Below are 14628 nucleotides of genomic sequence, written 5' to 3' on the forward strand. Positions count from 1 at the left end.
GAGATAGAGGATGTATAGATGCAGCATATTTGCAGTAATAACATAAAGTCATTGACAGCTTCCATTTTCCAGCAAAGCCATCTTCTATTCTGGAGTCAAGAAGAGCAGAGGAGTTGATAAGAGGCTTTAGGAAAAGGGGAAAAATTAGAAAGATACATTGAAGTCAGTAAGAGACGGCGAGTAGCTAGTAGCCCGCTAAGTCTCCTGATAACCTCTTCCCCTTCTTTCTTCATAATAGAATTTTTGGTTGGGAGTGTAGTCACCCAGTAAGACAGCTGATTCTCCCATAATGTCGTGAAAGAATCCAGACAGAAATAACGTGTGGATGACTCCACTTGTTAATTCCTTTCCCCACGGCAGGCTGTATCACTTCACGTGTCCACCAGCAACAAGGGAGAATTTATTTTCCTCACATCTTTGCCAGCAGTAGGAGTGACTGTTCTTTTTTAACTTTTGCCATTCTGACAGCTACGTACCACTCACTGTTAAACTAACTAGCATTTCCCTGAATACCGGAAAATTCGAGCACCCTTTTCTACGTTAAGCTACTTAGATTTGCTCTTCTGTGAATTGCTAAGACACATCCTTTGTCTATTTTGATTAGGCTCCTTTTTTCTACTCAATGGCAGAAGTCTGGTGACTATTATAAAAATCAACCCTGTGTCATTTTTATCCACTTCTGAAATTGGCCTATTTATGTATGTCTTTATAGTATCTTTTGCTGTATAAGCTTTCAGTTTCTGAGTATTTCAGCATATCTGACACTTCTTTTATGGCTTGTGGGTTTCCAGTCTTGGCTTAAAAGGCCTCAATTTGGGATCTTTCAAATGGTTGTTGATTTATAATTTCCCATTTTTTTCTAGAATTAGAAAATAGAAATAATACAGATTGTCAAATAGTCCTGATTTCTTTTGTGTAACTAATTGACATAGGAATTTTAGTATTCTTACCATTAACACTCCCTCAGTTTCTGACTTTAGCTATTATCCACCTATCCACCATAACCTCCACCTACATCTGAGCCAGAGTAGCTTGTCTTTCACATGTTTATATTTTGGAATTCCACAAATTATTTCTTTTGAATAAAGGGCTCCATTTCTTTTTTAAAAATTTAAAAGGAAAACTTTGATCAAGTTGATAAAAGGCTAAGTTTTCTCAAAATATTTGCATATTTTTCCCCCTCCACTTATAGACTGGCAGAAAATTTAAATGGAGGGAAGACAGAATTTACATTTTTAGGTATGTTCATATTCCTCCTGGATTTCATCTTAGTTCTTTCGCAGTAGCCTTCTTTAACACCTTTCTAATGGGTACTGTCTAGTAACGTACAGATGTTTACCATAATCAAATTGTTCATTCTCTCCTATATACTGTAATATCATTTAATATTTGCTAATATCCAGGGGAAAAAAGCTCTGTACATATCCTTCCTAAAATTACTGCAAGGATTGGCTTCTCGGCCTTTTGGCTAAGATCAACTGTAGTATCTGTTCTTATCAGTTTAATATCTGATACATTCTCTATCCGAGGACAGTGTATTAAATGTATTTTTGGAGCAAGGAATTGGAATAGGAGCTTGCTCCGTCCACTGCACGCACTGACCTGGTATTGCAGTACCGCCAGGAACAGTGCACCCCTCCAGGGGAACAGTGCTATTATACAGAGTAGGAAATGTGCTTAATAAATATATTAAATAAAATTACTGCAAGGTATCGTCAAGATTCTGTATTTAACATCAGTTATCCCAAGATGTTTGATTCGAAACTGTTACCTAATTTCTCTGTAGGGCGTTGGATTTCAAAAACATCCCATTTTCAAAATAGGATTAAGAGCATCTTAAGGATCCAAATGCAATGAATCCTTCTGAGGTTTGCAGGGAAAAAAATGAGCCAAAAGATGTATAGGTATAGCATTCTTTATTATAAACAATCAGATAACAGTGTAAGTGTGCATTTGAAGGATAACTGAAGCCTAGCTATAGTAAACAAAAACATTACTTATATAGAAAGTTTCTTTTTTGTTTGTTTTACATTAATTTGAACTTAACATATGCCAGGATCGCCTAATCTTGTCATACAGCTCAGCTGTTAAATCCATAACAGGAAAAGACAAAATCTGGAATGTGTGTTATATTTTGCTTTATTTGTTGACTATATACACCGAATATTTGGGACATAGAGTTAAGCCGGTGCTTAAAGTCTAGCAAGTGGTATTTATAAAATGCTTTTGTTGCTGTGATGGGGTATTCAGTTCCTTAGAAAACAAAGAAAAGGAGATTCTAAATGCTAGTTTGTTGTCCAACTTTTTCTGACTTATACTGTTAAAAAACAAAAAAACAAACAAACAAAAAGGAAATGTATTGGAAAGTGACATCTTTACAGTTCCAAAGCACTGGCAGGTATTAAAATATCATCTAATGACTAAAACAAACTTTTCACATCTCAGTTTTTTAACAGGAAAAATAACAACAAAAAAAAAACAGGCTTGAACAACACAATGTTCTGGGTCTTGTGAGCAGGCCAGGTTATTATTCTCTATCGCATGACCCTTGTCCGTGGCAACCTGAAACATGTTTGGCACTGCTGATGCAGTTAACAGCTTAGCGCATCCACGTTGCCAGTTATCCTACAGAAGAAATGCTATGACATTTTTTTAGATTGTTTTCCTCAGGGAGTGAATGCTAAATGAGCACATACAGAAGCCTGAACTCAAATACTGCATTACAATTTTTGACAATCCTTGCCAGTAAAAAATTCCAACGTCTGGTTAAAACATGAAAACGTTACAATGACTGAAGGGTTAACTTCTCATCAATTCTAAATTCTCTGAATTTCATGTCCCCTAATAAAGGCTTCTGCTGAGACTGGGCTAGTGATGGCGCACATGTACCACTTTAACCATTTATTTTTCGAGAAACAATTCAGGTTCACTGGGATGTTCTGTCCTGGTTTCTCAAAGCTGCATGAAAAATCCAAAGTATTTTTTTTTAATGTAGTTTATAAGCAACCATTACCGATTAATTCTGTAAAGGTATAAGATTACCAAAGGATGAGTTTGACCACTTATGGAGAGATTGAAAAAGCCCTGTTTGATCTCTGGAGCAAAAATCAGTGTATCTAATGCGCTTTCATGCAACAGTACTCATATGAGGAAGACTTCACCATATTAACGCCTTTTCCAAGAAGAGGGGAGATGGGGAATTACTGGTAAACAAAGAAGCAAAAGGAGACAAAAAGCAAAACAAAAAACCCAGCCTTGAGACACAGAAGAAAAGCAGCATTTTTCCAAGGAAGTCTTCATCCATTACCTGACTGCTCAGAAGAGAAGGGAAATCTGTTTCGAAATAGAGCTGATTAAGAAATCAATTCCATTTTTTTCAAGCAAAAGAAAAATCGCCTGTTTTGTTTTGTTTTAAAAGTTCAAAAACATGAAGTTGGTTCTACAGATTTACTACTAGACTCTCAGCTCCAGAGGGCTGGGACGGTCTCGTTTGCATTTGATTCCACAGTACCGAACACTGTGCCCGGTACATACAAGTGCACAACACATAGTTGATAAACCAGTACACCATGGGGGGTTTCTAAATGCTAAATGGACCACCTAGCTTTAGTGTAAAATGTAATATTTTCTATTGTATATAGAAAGCTTCTATTAGATAACACTAGTCATTACAGGATGTGACAGTACCAGCTCACTCACACATCTTTTTCACACGATCATTCCTACCTTGAATACAATTTAACGAGAAACGACTACTATGTGCACTAATGCTAGAAAGAGATGAGACAGAATTGTATAAATGAAGAAACCTCTTGGATCACTGAAGTACCGTCTGTTACAAGCATAATTACCTTCTTAAATTATACATTTTTAAGAGGATGTGAAATATTTTTCCAAGCAATGCAGTTTTTGGTGGGTGGAAAGTACCTAGAAATTTGGGGAATTCTCTCTTTATCATCCAAGGGTAAATAAGAACAGGTTTTGGATTTTGTGTACATATTCACTCAAAGTCCTGTTACTCAGTACCACTGTTCCCCAGAAATGATAAGGATTATGAAATTATTATTTTATTTGGGAAGTTATTTCCAGGTTTGAGGCTGTAGCTTTACAACAGGCTGCCAGATGTGGTCAGCAGGTGATTTAATCAATAGAGACATTACATTGGATAACTCATAAATTTGATGCTAGCAGTGTGTCTAGATTTTCTCAAAGGCTTCATCACATGATTTTGGTAATCTGTAAATAATATTTGCCAATATGTGAGGAAAGTGTGGCAAAAAGAGTGCCCTCACCTAGATACTTAACGTGGGACTGTGGGGTGGTATCAGTAAACATCTGGTGCTTCTGTCCAGTGCTCGTACTTCACCTGCTCCTCCTGCACACGAGACTCACACACACGGCTGCAGACTCCGAAGGCTGCAGAGCTGCCTGACATGAACCACCAGGGACACAGGAACCTGATCTCCCACGTGGAAAGCAGGCACCTCCGTGGGTGATTTGTGGACTACGTTCTGCTCTTATTTTGCAATTTGGGAACATGGCTCATTTCATGCTATTTTCATATTTATCTTCCCATATTAGACTTTTTTTTTTTGCAGTGGTAGATGACAAGGCAGCACGATCCTCAGCTTCACAGTTTCTCTTTTCCAATCACAGTTGAAATCTGTTCAGAATGTACCATTCACATCAGCACGAGAGTCCAGTTACAGGTGTTTCAACTTCAGAAATGAAAGTTCATGTGACTTACATAACTGATTTTACAAGCTTGATTTTTTTTTTTTTTTTTTTTGCCAGTAGCACTAAAAGTGAGGTTATTTAAATTATATGGGTCTCAGGGCTTTGTTTTGTTTTCAAGTGTTATTTGCTCTAGTGCTGCTAAGTTCCTGATTTCTGCAACATGAACAATTTTACTGTTTTTTTTCTGGACTAGCCACACAACATGCCTTATATGAAACGGCTGCTGAAAGCTGCCTTTATTCTGCTAACACCCTTCAAATACTATCCACGCAGTTGCCTCTCATTTGTTTTCTCCCAGAAAAGAAGCTGCTTCTTACTAGAACATAGGCGGGACAAACCTGCTTTTGAAATCGCATCGGACTGGCACCAAGTTAACCAGAAAGCACGAAACACATGGTGATACAAAATAGGAGTAGTACATATTATATGTATTTACACCTGTAATCAGAAACTTCAGTTAGTTGCAAATCTGAAATGATATAAGCCACTGCCTGCAACAGCATCTGTTCTATAGAAATGTGGATTAAGACAGGACCGTTAAGACACTGAAGAAATCGGGTTGTGGGGAGAGCCCATTTGAGTCAGAACTTTGTCCAACCACTGCAGTGGTCCATGAAGGTGGATCTCAATCCAGCAGGGGGTGCTCGTGACATCCTGGCGATGGTACTCGGCTCCCCAACCCTGAAAAGCAAGAACGGAGCCAAGAGTGATTGAGCCCCATCTTACGGGCAGCCTCCTTGCTCCTACAAATGTCCAGGCATGCTGCCCCAGGGCTCACCCTTCCTTCCGAGTCTACTGCTCCTTCCCCAAACATCCTTATAAATGACTCTGCTGTCTCCTTCAAGTCTTCGCTGATGTGTCTCCTTTTTGATGAGGTCTACCCGGACCACCTTTCTGAAAAGATGTAACCCACCCCTTCCCCAGCACTCCAGTCCCCTTCCCCTGTTCTACCCTTCTCTTTCCACTCAGCTCCTGTGTTACAGCTGTTGTTTATCGTCTGTCTCTCCCTACCAGAGTGCTGATTCCACGAGGGCAGAGACCTCTGAGTAATCACTGCTGTATCCCAACACCTAGAATGGCGCCTGGTTCGGCACAAGGTAGGTGCTCAGTAAATACTTGTCGACTGACTGAATTCATCCTAGAATCAGTAAAATCAGAGTTGAAGGAGACTTTGAAGATGGTCTAGTCTAGTCCATCACTTCCCAGTGGTAGCCACCGGTGTTTAGTTATCTATAATTTCTTTTATTCTTTATTTTATTTAAATTCTAATTATGCATTTTATTCAACCCAGTAAAACCAAAATATGATCCTATCATTATGAAATTATCAATAAGATATTTTACATTCTTTTTAAGTCTTCCTTTTTCCACTTTTATTCAGATGTAATTGATATACAACACTGTATTAGTTTTAGGTGCACAACATAATGGTCTGATATATGCATATGTTTTGAAATGATTACCGTAAGTTTCATCAACATAATCACCTCACATGATTGCAATTTTTTTTTCTTGTGATGGGAACTCTTAGATTTATTTTAAACTTATTATTTGTAGTTATATTTGCTAAGAATTTATTTTTTTAAAGTCCCTGCAATATGAGTAACAGTTTCTTTCCTGTGAACTGTGTAGCTTTATGAATTTAAATGTTGTAATCTGAGAAATACATCTAGTTGATCTTAGAAAAATCAGATTTTTATGCAAGCTTATCTTAGTGAAATAATTACCTCTGAGATATTGGCATTTCATCCTAATTTTAAAAATTCAAATGACTGTTCATTACTAGCAATTTAATGCCCTCTGCTGGCTATAAAGCATCAAAACATTTGAAAAGATTTTCAGGTATTTGTTAATTGCCTTACAGTGTAAAAGTGCTTTTAAAGCTTAACAGTAAATCTGAAAAAAAAAGTGCTTTGTCACCATGAAAGAAATGGGTTCAAGGAGACTTTTTAAATTGGAAATTATTTTCGATTCTTATTTTTAAGTAATTACTAAAATTATAAATATAATAGATATAAGAAAAACAGCACACTTATTTTTCATGGTAATTTTAAAAGCTTAATAAATAGATTTCACTTTAAAAAAAATTTGGAACAAGCCACACTGATTCCTTAGATGGATATGTGACAATTTGAAAACTGATAGTTTGATAAACAAGTTCAGATTTTGAAATATTAGCATTATTTGCAAGTGCTTTGCAAGAGATGAAACAGCAGACAATGAAACTGAGGTCTTTAGTGTCAATGTGCAAATCCAGTTTGGTTTTCCTTCCCACTAAGTACCTTCCTCTGTTCTCCAACCTTCACATCAACTTTAAAAAGATCTAATTTGAGAAATTCAACAAATACAAACAGAACATCTACTACTATTGTCTCAGAATTAATCATACCTTCCATAATGTTTCTATCCCAACTTGTTTAAACCTTTATAAACAGCACTTAAATCACACTATCTTATCTTAGAGTCAGTTCTGTCTGCTTTGTAGCTTATTTGTAAATATCATCTCCTCCGTTCGCCTATATGCTTTGTAAGAGTAAGGAGAGTGTCTTATTTGATTCAGAAGTTGACCAACATTTAGTGAGTGATAGTAGTGCTTAGCAATTTAAGGGACGGAAAAATCTCTGTAGCATTAAGTCCTATACAGTTATCATTGTTACTTTATCTTCTGCATTAAAAAAAAAATCAGATAACTATCTTAACTTGGTTTTCCTCCAAAAGTAATATGCTTAAGAATTTTCTTAAAACTGCTAAGCAAGAGATTTCAAACTCACAGAGGAGCTCTTCTGAAAAACAATTAAATAGAGCTGCTCCCCCCCCCCCGCCCCCCAAATGCTGTCTACTTGCACGGGCTGTCTGACTGCCACGTCAACTGAAGGGCGCTTTCGGTTTTGTTTTATTTTTCATTTTCTGCCTTACAGTCAGGAAGCAGGTATTCCTCACCTTGACAAAACTCATCCGGATAGTGCACATCTTAGTCAGCTCGTAGACGACTTCAAATCCGTGGTGGACAGACTGAGCGAGCAGCTGAGCAAACAGCTGGTTGTTGAAGATCTTGAGGCTGCAGCCGCTGGGGATCTTGCAGACAGTGGCCGGGTGGAAGCCGTGCTGGTAGTTGCAGTTCCGGCTCTGCACAAAGATGCTGCTGTCACTCACGCACTCGGCATAGACCTCGCCCCCGACGTAGTATAAATGCACGCCTACGAGGCAGAAACAGTCCTCAAACGCGAGCCCCGCATTTAGCTTAGATGCATTACCATGTCCTTCTCACCCAGCTCTGTAACCTCAAGAGATGTGACTGTCACCCGTGAGGTTAATTTTAATATCACTGATCATAGACTAGTAAAATGCGTGCACCAAAGGCTGACTTGCTTTCATTATAATCTGTGTTATTTTTTCCCACGAGCCCATTTTAAAGCGAACTGCAACCCCGGTTTACAATCACCGCTGAGAACAATGCAGGCTCCCCTGGGCTACTCTGGTCACTCTCCATCTCATGCTTGTTCATTCTAAAAGGAAGATCTCATATTAGATGCAAAATAAATGCATAACGTGGAAAACATCAGCGAGTCCTTCAGGTACATACACAAATTTAGAAAACAAGAACTGGATGCAGATGATACCATGGAAATGTTACTTAGGTGCATACACTAAGTCCACTTCAGAGGGAGCAAGAAGTTTAAATTGTATTTTACCAACAACTATAAGTCCATTTTTCTTAATACATACCTCAAAGAGAACTATTCCCTTTTAAAGCTTATGGCATTCAATTGCAGACCATAGAAACAATGCCTTTTTTTTTTTTTTTTACCTACATGGACAGTGACATTCATGCCACCATTTCAGATAGCATATAAAGACTCACAATCCAAATGCAGTCCATGCTCCTTTGTCTCACGTTCTTGGAGCTAAACGGCAAAGAGCATCCTGAGGACGCTGCAGCTCCCTGTAAACTTTAGTTGATGCTTTCCCTCCAAATGTCTGGGTTTAAAATTCAACATAAATTGACAGCAAGGGCCTGGGGTTAGAGACAAGGAAGATGTTCTGGTCTAGTGAGGACTAAACACCGGAACGATCACTGTCCAGCCTTTTACCAGAAACAGACTTCTCCAGCACTAAGCTAGCGTCAACGTGATTGTAAATATAATCACCGTGCAGTGACAAGGGGTTCGCAGAAATGGTCCTGAATAGACTGAGAGTGACAGATTATGGCTCTTTTAAAAATAAAAATACAAAATTTTAAGACAGTAGAGCTTGCAGACCTCCAGGGGTTCCTGGAGCCCAAGCTGCAGGGCTCTGCTTTCAGGAAACGGTGCTGAGAGAGCCGCTTAGCCTGTCAGGGTCTGAGCATCAGCGGAGGCAATTCTGCGTCACAGGCGGCTACTGCCCGCCAGCTTCATGGCTTCATTTTCCCATCTCCTTTCCCTTAATACAATCTTGGGAAAGAATGGTTTTCAGTATCACGTATCCTAACCACAGACGCCAATACTGTCTGAAGAAACTGACCCAGAGTCACAAAGAGGAAGCACAGCTTTTGATTTTCAGGCCAAGTTTCCTCTCTCACTGCCTAGACAGCCTAGGGTTTGACACCGTGGCCCTGGAGTGAGGAGTCAGCAGAAGGATGGTCCTAATTGGCTGCGACCTAGTTCTTAGGCTGGACCCACAGGTAGGGGCTGAGGTGGGGCAAATCCAAGCTGACTTCCTTTAAGGACGCCCAGGGAAAGCCTGCCTCTGGGGCGGCTGTGGTTTTTTCAGAGAGAGCAGGTGGAGAAAGTCAGAGCATGGGGCTGCTAAGTGTGCAGGATGTCTTTGAACTGAATGACCTTCAAATGTATAATCCTTCCAGAACCTATTAAGGAGAACAGATAAGATTTTTGTTATCTGACTCCAGTCTTTATTCAGGGGATGATTTTCAATCCTGTTAAAATTTTACCTGCAACCACAGACAAGTTGGCAGAGCACAGAAAGCAGAGAAGAGGCTGGCCAATGGGCAGCAGTTTAGCATCCTGAGCAAGAAGAGGGAGCAGAGCCCACGGGATGTGCCTGGAGAAGCTGGAGCCTGCCCTGAGCACCAGGACAAGGTGTGAACGGGGGCTGGGTTTTGGCTAGAGACAGCAGCACCTAGAGTCAAGTAGGCAAGTTATTTTACTTGCATCCATTTGACAGGCCAGAAGAGTGGCTTTAAACCACATGTGTGAGGTGCTCCCTGCTCGCCACAGAGGACAGAGAGCAGTAATGGTAAATGTCCAACGATGGTGCCATAGGAGACAAGTCAGGCAATGTGGTCCTCAGGCAAGTTCTGCCCGCACCTCGGACCACATCTCTTCCTGGGCTGCATCTTTCTTAATCTGAGCTTTCCATCTGTGTGTGCCTGCACCCACCTTTTAGGAAGCTAGGGAGTCTGGAGCCCTGGGCTGTGGTTAATAGGACTCTCTGGGTTTGATTTGGGCCTTCTGAGTCAGACTGAAAGTTGTTCCTTCTGGTGGTCATCTGCAGCCTTGAATGAGAGCAATGACAGAGGGGAGGCTGGGAGGAGGGCGGGTTGGTTAGGCTGGTGAGCGGGTCCCGATGCTGTGGAATCTACTAAAAGTCAGAGGGAAGTCAGCATCCCAAAGTGGAAGGAGCATGCATGGATCCCTTCCTGAGTGGGAGGGAGGGAAAAATAACCCCATGGAAAGTACAGCTCATTACCCCACTGGCCTGATCAGAGACCCCTGATGCCTCTCCACTCTGCGTAGAAAAAACCCTGAACTTACGAGCACAAACTCAACACCTTCCCTGGAGTTAGTAACTGATCTTCCCCTTGCCTCTCTTCTGCACAACTATTTTAAAATCTGGCTGATTGTAAAGATCATCTGGAACTTTAAGAAAGCACATATTTCTGAGGATGATGATACTTTTAGAAATTCCTTATGTAGTTAGACAATATACTTAAATATACAGGAGAAAGAATATGAGGTCTGAGATTTGCTTTAAAATAGTCTCATAAAAATATTGTGGAGGGACAGAGGAAAAGAATAGAATGGAACTCATTAGTGAAGCTGGAGTCGGTAATATGAAGATTTACTATGTGACTATTTTTGCATATCTTTGAAATTTTCCAAAATAAAAACGATTTTAATGCACAATCAAAATAATAATATAAATAGAAGATTTCCAGATTACACCAGGGCTTTGTTCCAGAGGATGGAGGTGGTCCCATCCCAGGACTGTGCCTGCAGTTGTGCACTGCACAACCCCAGGGTGTGTCCCAGTCTAAGATTTGTACAATTATTACAAGACTTCTCCAGCAGATGGCAGTAACTTCTCTTGAGCAAGAGGATCCTTCCAATTCACACAAAGCTGCCTCTCCACTGGGAAGAAAGCCAGTCCCCTAAATTTGTTCTTGAAGACTTTAAGTCTCTCTGGACAATGTGGTGACCAAGCAGAACTCAATGAATGCCCCACGCTGCCACTCATACCCTCACGTCGCCACTCATACCCTCACGTCTCTTCTGGGCCGGGCTGCAGTGTGGTTTCCTCTTCCTTTCCAGTACTGATGCAGTGATCTGAGCAGGCCTGTACATGCCAGGGCCCACCCCATCCTCACAAGAGCAAGAAAGCCCGCTAGAGAAAATCTGGACAATACAGAGATGCAAAGAATAAAAACCAGCCACAAACCCACAGCCCACAAATAAAGCTAACGTTTGTTATATACCTTCCAACCTTTTATGTGCATTTTTAAACAAAATTGGGATCATACTCTACAGGATCTCTTACAACTTTTTTTATGTATTAAAATGCTGTAAAGATTTTCTCATGGCATTAAGTGTTCTGCAGTATCATATGTAATGACTGCAATAGTAAGACATTCTGTGTTAAAATGTTTTAGAATTTACTTTTTCAAGGATAAGAAACCTTGTACATATTCAAAGGCAGAATGGGAAGGACATTTTGAAAGACGGAAACTAAGTCCACTGGGAGAGGAAGCAATCCCCAAATCACCCGTAGGTCAGACCTAAGGAACTGACAGACCAAACCCTTGCCTCCAGATAATTCCTTTCATAAAACAGGGAAGCGCAGTACACTAGAACTCCACAGAAAATTTCAGATGTGTGAGAAATACAGATTCATAAAAAGATGAAAAACTTCTTCCAAAAGCAATTCAATGATTCAGAATCTATGATAATTATGTTCAGAAAAGTCTTGGCTTGCCCCATGAGGTCAGTACCTGGGGCTAATGCCTCAGGTATTAATTATTATAATGACCCCCTCTCTCTTCCACTAGGGGAAGAACAGCTTCGATACAGGACCAGCGCTGCATGTCTATAGCTGCAAAGAAACGTGCCTGTCCCCCTCCACGTGTCAATTTCACACCAAGAACCTGGCAGAGGCTCATTGTGAGGGTTAATGCCACTGACTTCAGTTACAGCACAAATCACGGTGCTCAGAAATGACAGTAGTATTGGTGATGATTATATTAAGTCGTGCACATCTAAGAAATATAATCCAACCTCAATTACCTTAAGAGCACACGCCACGCACATGCCATCAATTCAAAACTGCGGTTTTTTCCTTATTATTCGGAAATCAGGGCCATCCTAAAAGCCACTCTAAAAAAAGCAGTCATGTTTTATACTCCACTGGTCCAAACTGGCTATTACATCATTCATCATTCCCAAACCATCAGGAAATAACCTTCGCTTTACTTTGTGCAGCCACAAGAGAGGTATGATATGTCACAGTTCCTCTCCTTTTTTCTATAAAGATCGTTATGAGCCTCCCACAGGGCTCTGTGTAACTCAGTGTGGTCTCCTTGTCTAGAAGTCATGTAAGGAAAATGTAAAATCTTCTCCGATTTACATTTTCAAATAAATCACTGTAAAACGTCATCACTTTAGTACTATCTGGGTTTAATTTCAACACCTCAGAGCTGCTTATGACATGTCGCAGCTGTGGCTTATGGTAAGTATTTTCATTCCACGTGGAAAGATTCGATTCCTCGACCAGTGAGCTAAGAGGGACAGAAAAGCAGGCGGGTCCCTCCCCTCCAGCAGGAGGGAGCAACTGGGCCTAAGTGACAGAGCCACAGTGCGGGTCCCGACATCACTCGTGGGGCCGTGGGTAAGCCACTGAGCTCTCTGAGCTTCTGTTCTCTCATCTGTAACTAGGGACTAAGAAATCCTAACTTGTAGGCTGACTATAAAAGTTTAATACGTGTAAGTGTCAGCCAGGGTCCCTCACACAGGTTAGCGAATCCGTGGGGGCAGTTATCAGTCATTTGAAAGAGTTCAAGTGGTGTGCCTGGTTTTCAAGGAGGAATGTGGACAGACTTCATGTTAGAACGCAGCGGTCCAGCTTCTTCTGGGTTCTGCCTCTGCTTATTCCAGCGCTAACTCGCTAATGGCTATTTAAAGCACTTTGTTATTAGTGAGGTCAAAGTCAAAGATTTGATTCCCCCTGCACCAGTGAACTGTTGCAAGGCTACAGATTTTCCCCTTTGGGGATAAAAATTACATTACACGTAAGTTTCCCTTTTCTGACCTCCCTGTCAGGAAGGCCAGAGGCAAATCTTAATCACAATCACAATCACAATGCCATACCGGTATTCTTCTCCTCCACTCATTTACCCCCAGCTTCTCATTTTCTATTTTGCATTTATCATTTAACCACAAATATTTCCTGTAAGCCACCTCAAAGCCACTGTGGAAAGATACAGGATAAAACAGTCACCATTAAGACTCAACATCGCTGAACAAATTCAACGTGTTTCTAATCAAGGGTCTTCAGGTTTACACGAGGAGGCACCTAGGAGGTACGTTAGGAAGAACACAGGAAGCATCACAAGGGAAATAATGGATCTCCCCGGAAATCCGAAAGAAAAGGCTCGCGGCTACCTCCCAAGGTGGTCTCACTGCTGGTTGGGGACAGAAAAGATCAGCTGACTCTGAAGGCTCCTTAACACCTGGGATTCCAGAGCATAACAGCGGACAAGCAGGCATCATTCGGACACTGCCAACCATTCAAACAGAAAAGAAAGAGCCTCAACCAGGCCTCATGCTCAGCTGGGACTGATCACGCCCATGAGACGGACTCTGAAAGCATCACAGCCAGACCCCAAGTGAGCCCTGCGTTTATTCAGCTGTTGTAACCACACCTGGACACAGGAGAACCCAATCACCTACCAAAGGTTTCCGAACAGAAATAAGTTGTGGTTTTTTAACCACCGAGCTTCTTGGTCTCTAAAGGTAACTTCACCTGATATAAATAATCATCCAACCAGACCTCCTCTTCTTCAGAAGCTATCCTATGTGCATTTGGGGCAATTCAAAAGTAATTCACAATACTTTAACTCTGCAGTTTCAGCCTGCTTTCACAGTCCTCATCTTGGCTGTCCTCCTAATACCCATCCCACGCCGCCCCCCAGAGATGCTGCGCTGACTTCAGAGGTGGAGAGACTAAGCCCTGAAAGTGCCCACGCCGTTGCCAACAATAACCCAGAACAACGGTCTCCCAGCTCCCGGCCCTGCTGTCACCCCACCGGGTCACGCAGCCAATCCAAGGCTTGTTTCTATTCCCACGTGTTAGCCCCGAGGAATATTCGGAAGGAATTACATAATTACTCTTACCCTTTCCTATGTGTCTCCTGGTGTTTTCTATCGTTGAGTTTCTGTTCACATTAGAAAGAAGTCCAAGACAGAATCTGTTCCTGTTGTTTGAAGGGTCTGTGAATCCGTCGATAAGCACGCTTCGGGAGGAGGCCTGGAACGTCTCCCCCACACGGTTGTTCAGTTCATAGTAGGCGACGGAGCACCAGTGCTGCGGCTCCTCGTAGCAAACTGGCCGGAAATCTGAGAGAAAACGAACCAGACAGCACATCAGTACTGTCGTGCACAGGCCTCCCAGCTCACAACTC

General features: G+C 41.2%; 1 protein-coding gene, 1 long non-coding RNA gene and 1 other non-coding gene across 5 annotated transcripts in view; 2 read left to right on the forward strand and 1 right to left on the reverse strand.

Annotated features, from left to right (window-relative positions):
* The first annotated feature begins 1448 nt into the window (after positions 1 to 1448).
* On the forward strand, positions 1449 to 1639 carry LOC123615837 (U2 spliceosomal RNA). Its single transcript, XR_006723655.2, has one exon. It is a non-coding gene; the product is annotated as a U2 spliceosomal RNA (small nuclear RNA).
* Positions 1640 to 1899: 260 nt separating this feature from the next.
* The window catches only part of SMAD9 (SMAD family member 9), a 52565-nt gene continuing 39836 nt past the window's right edge, over positions 1900 to 14628 (reverse strand). For all 3 annotated transcript variants that reach the window (XM_074378089.1, XM_074378090.1, XM_010951495.3), the window contains exons 4-6: positions 14342 to 14563; positions 7677 to 7933; positions 1900 to 5418 (exon numbers count right to left, since the gene is read on the reverse strand). In XM_074378089.1, the coding sequence (XP_074234190.1) occupies positions 5275 to 5418; positions 7677 to 7933; positions 14342 to 14563 (623 nt within the window). In that variant the 3' untranslated portion in view covers positions 1900 to 5274. The remainder of the gene's footprint in view (positions 5419 to 7676; positions 7934 to 14341; positions 14564 to 14628) is intronic.
* LOC123615794 (uncharacterized) lies at positions 5414 to 8097 on the forward strand. Its single transcript, XR_006723524.2, has 2 exons — positions 5414 to 5834; positions 7655 to 8097. It is a non-coding gene; the product is annotated as an uncharacterized LOC123615794 (long non-coding RNA).

The sequence above is a fragment of the Camelus bactrianus genome, chromosome 14 (genome assembly GCF_048773025.1).
Source record: "Camelus bactrianus isolate YW-2024 breed Bactrian camel chromosome 14, ASM4877302v1, whole genome shotgun sequence".
Taxonomy (NCBI): Eukaryota; Metazoa; Chordata; class Mammalia; order Artiodactyla; family Camelidae; genus Camelus; species Camelus bactrianus.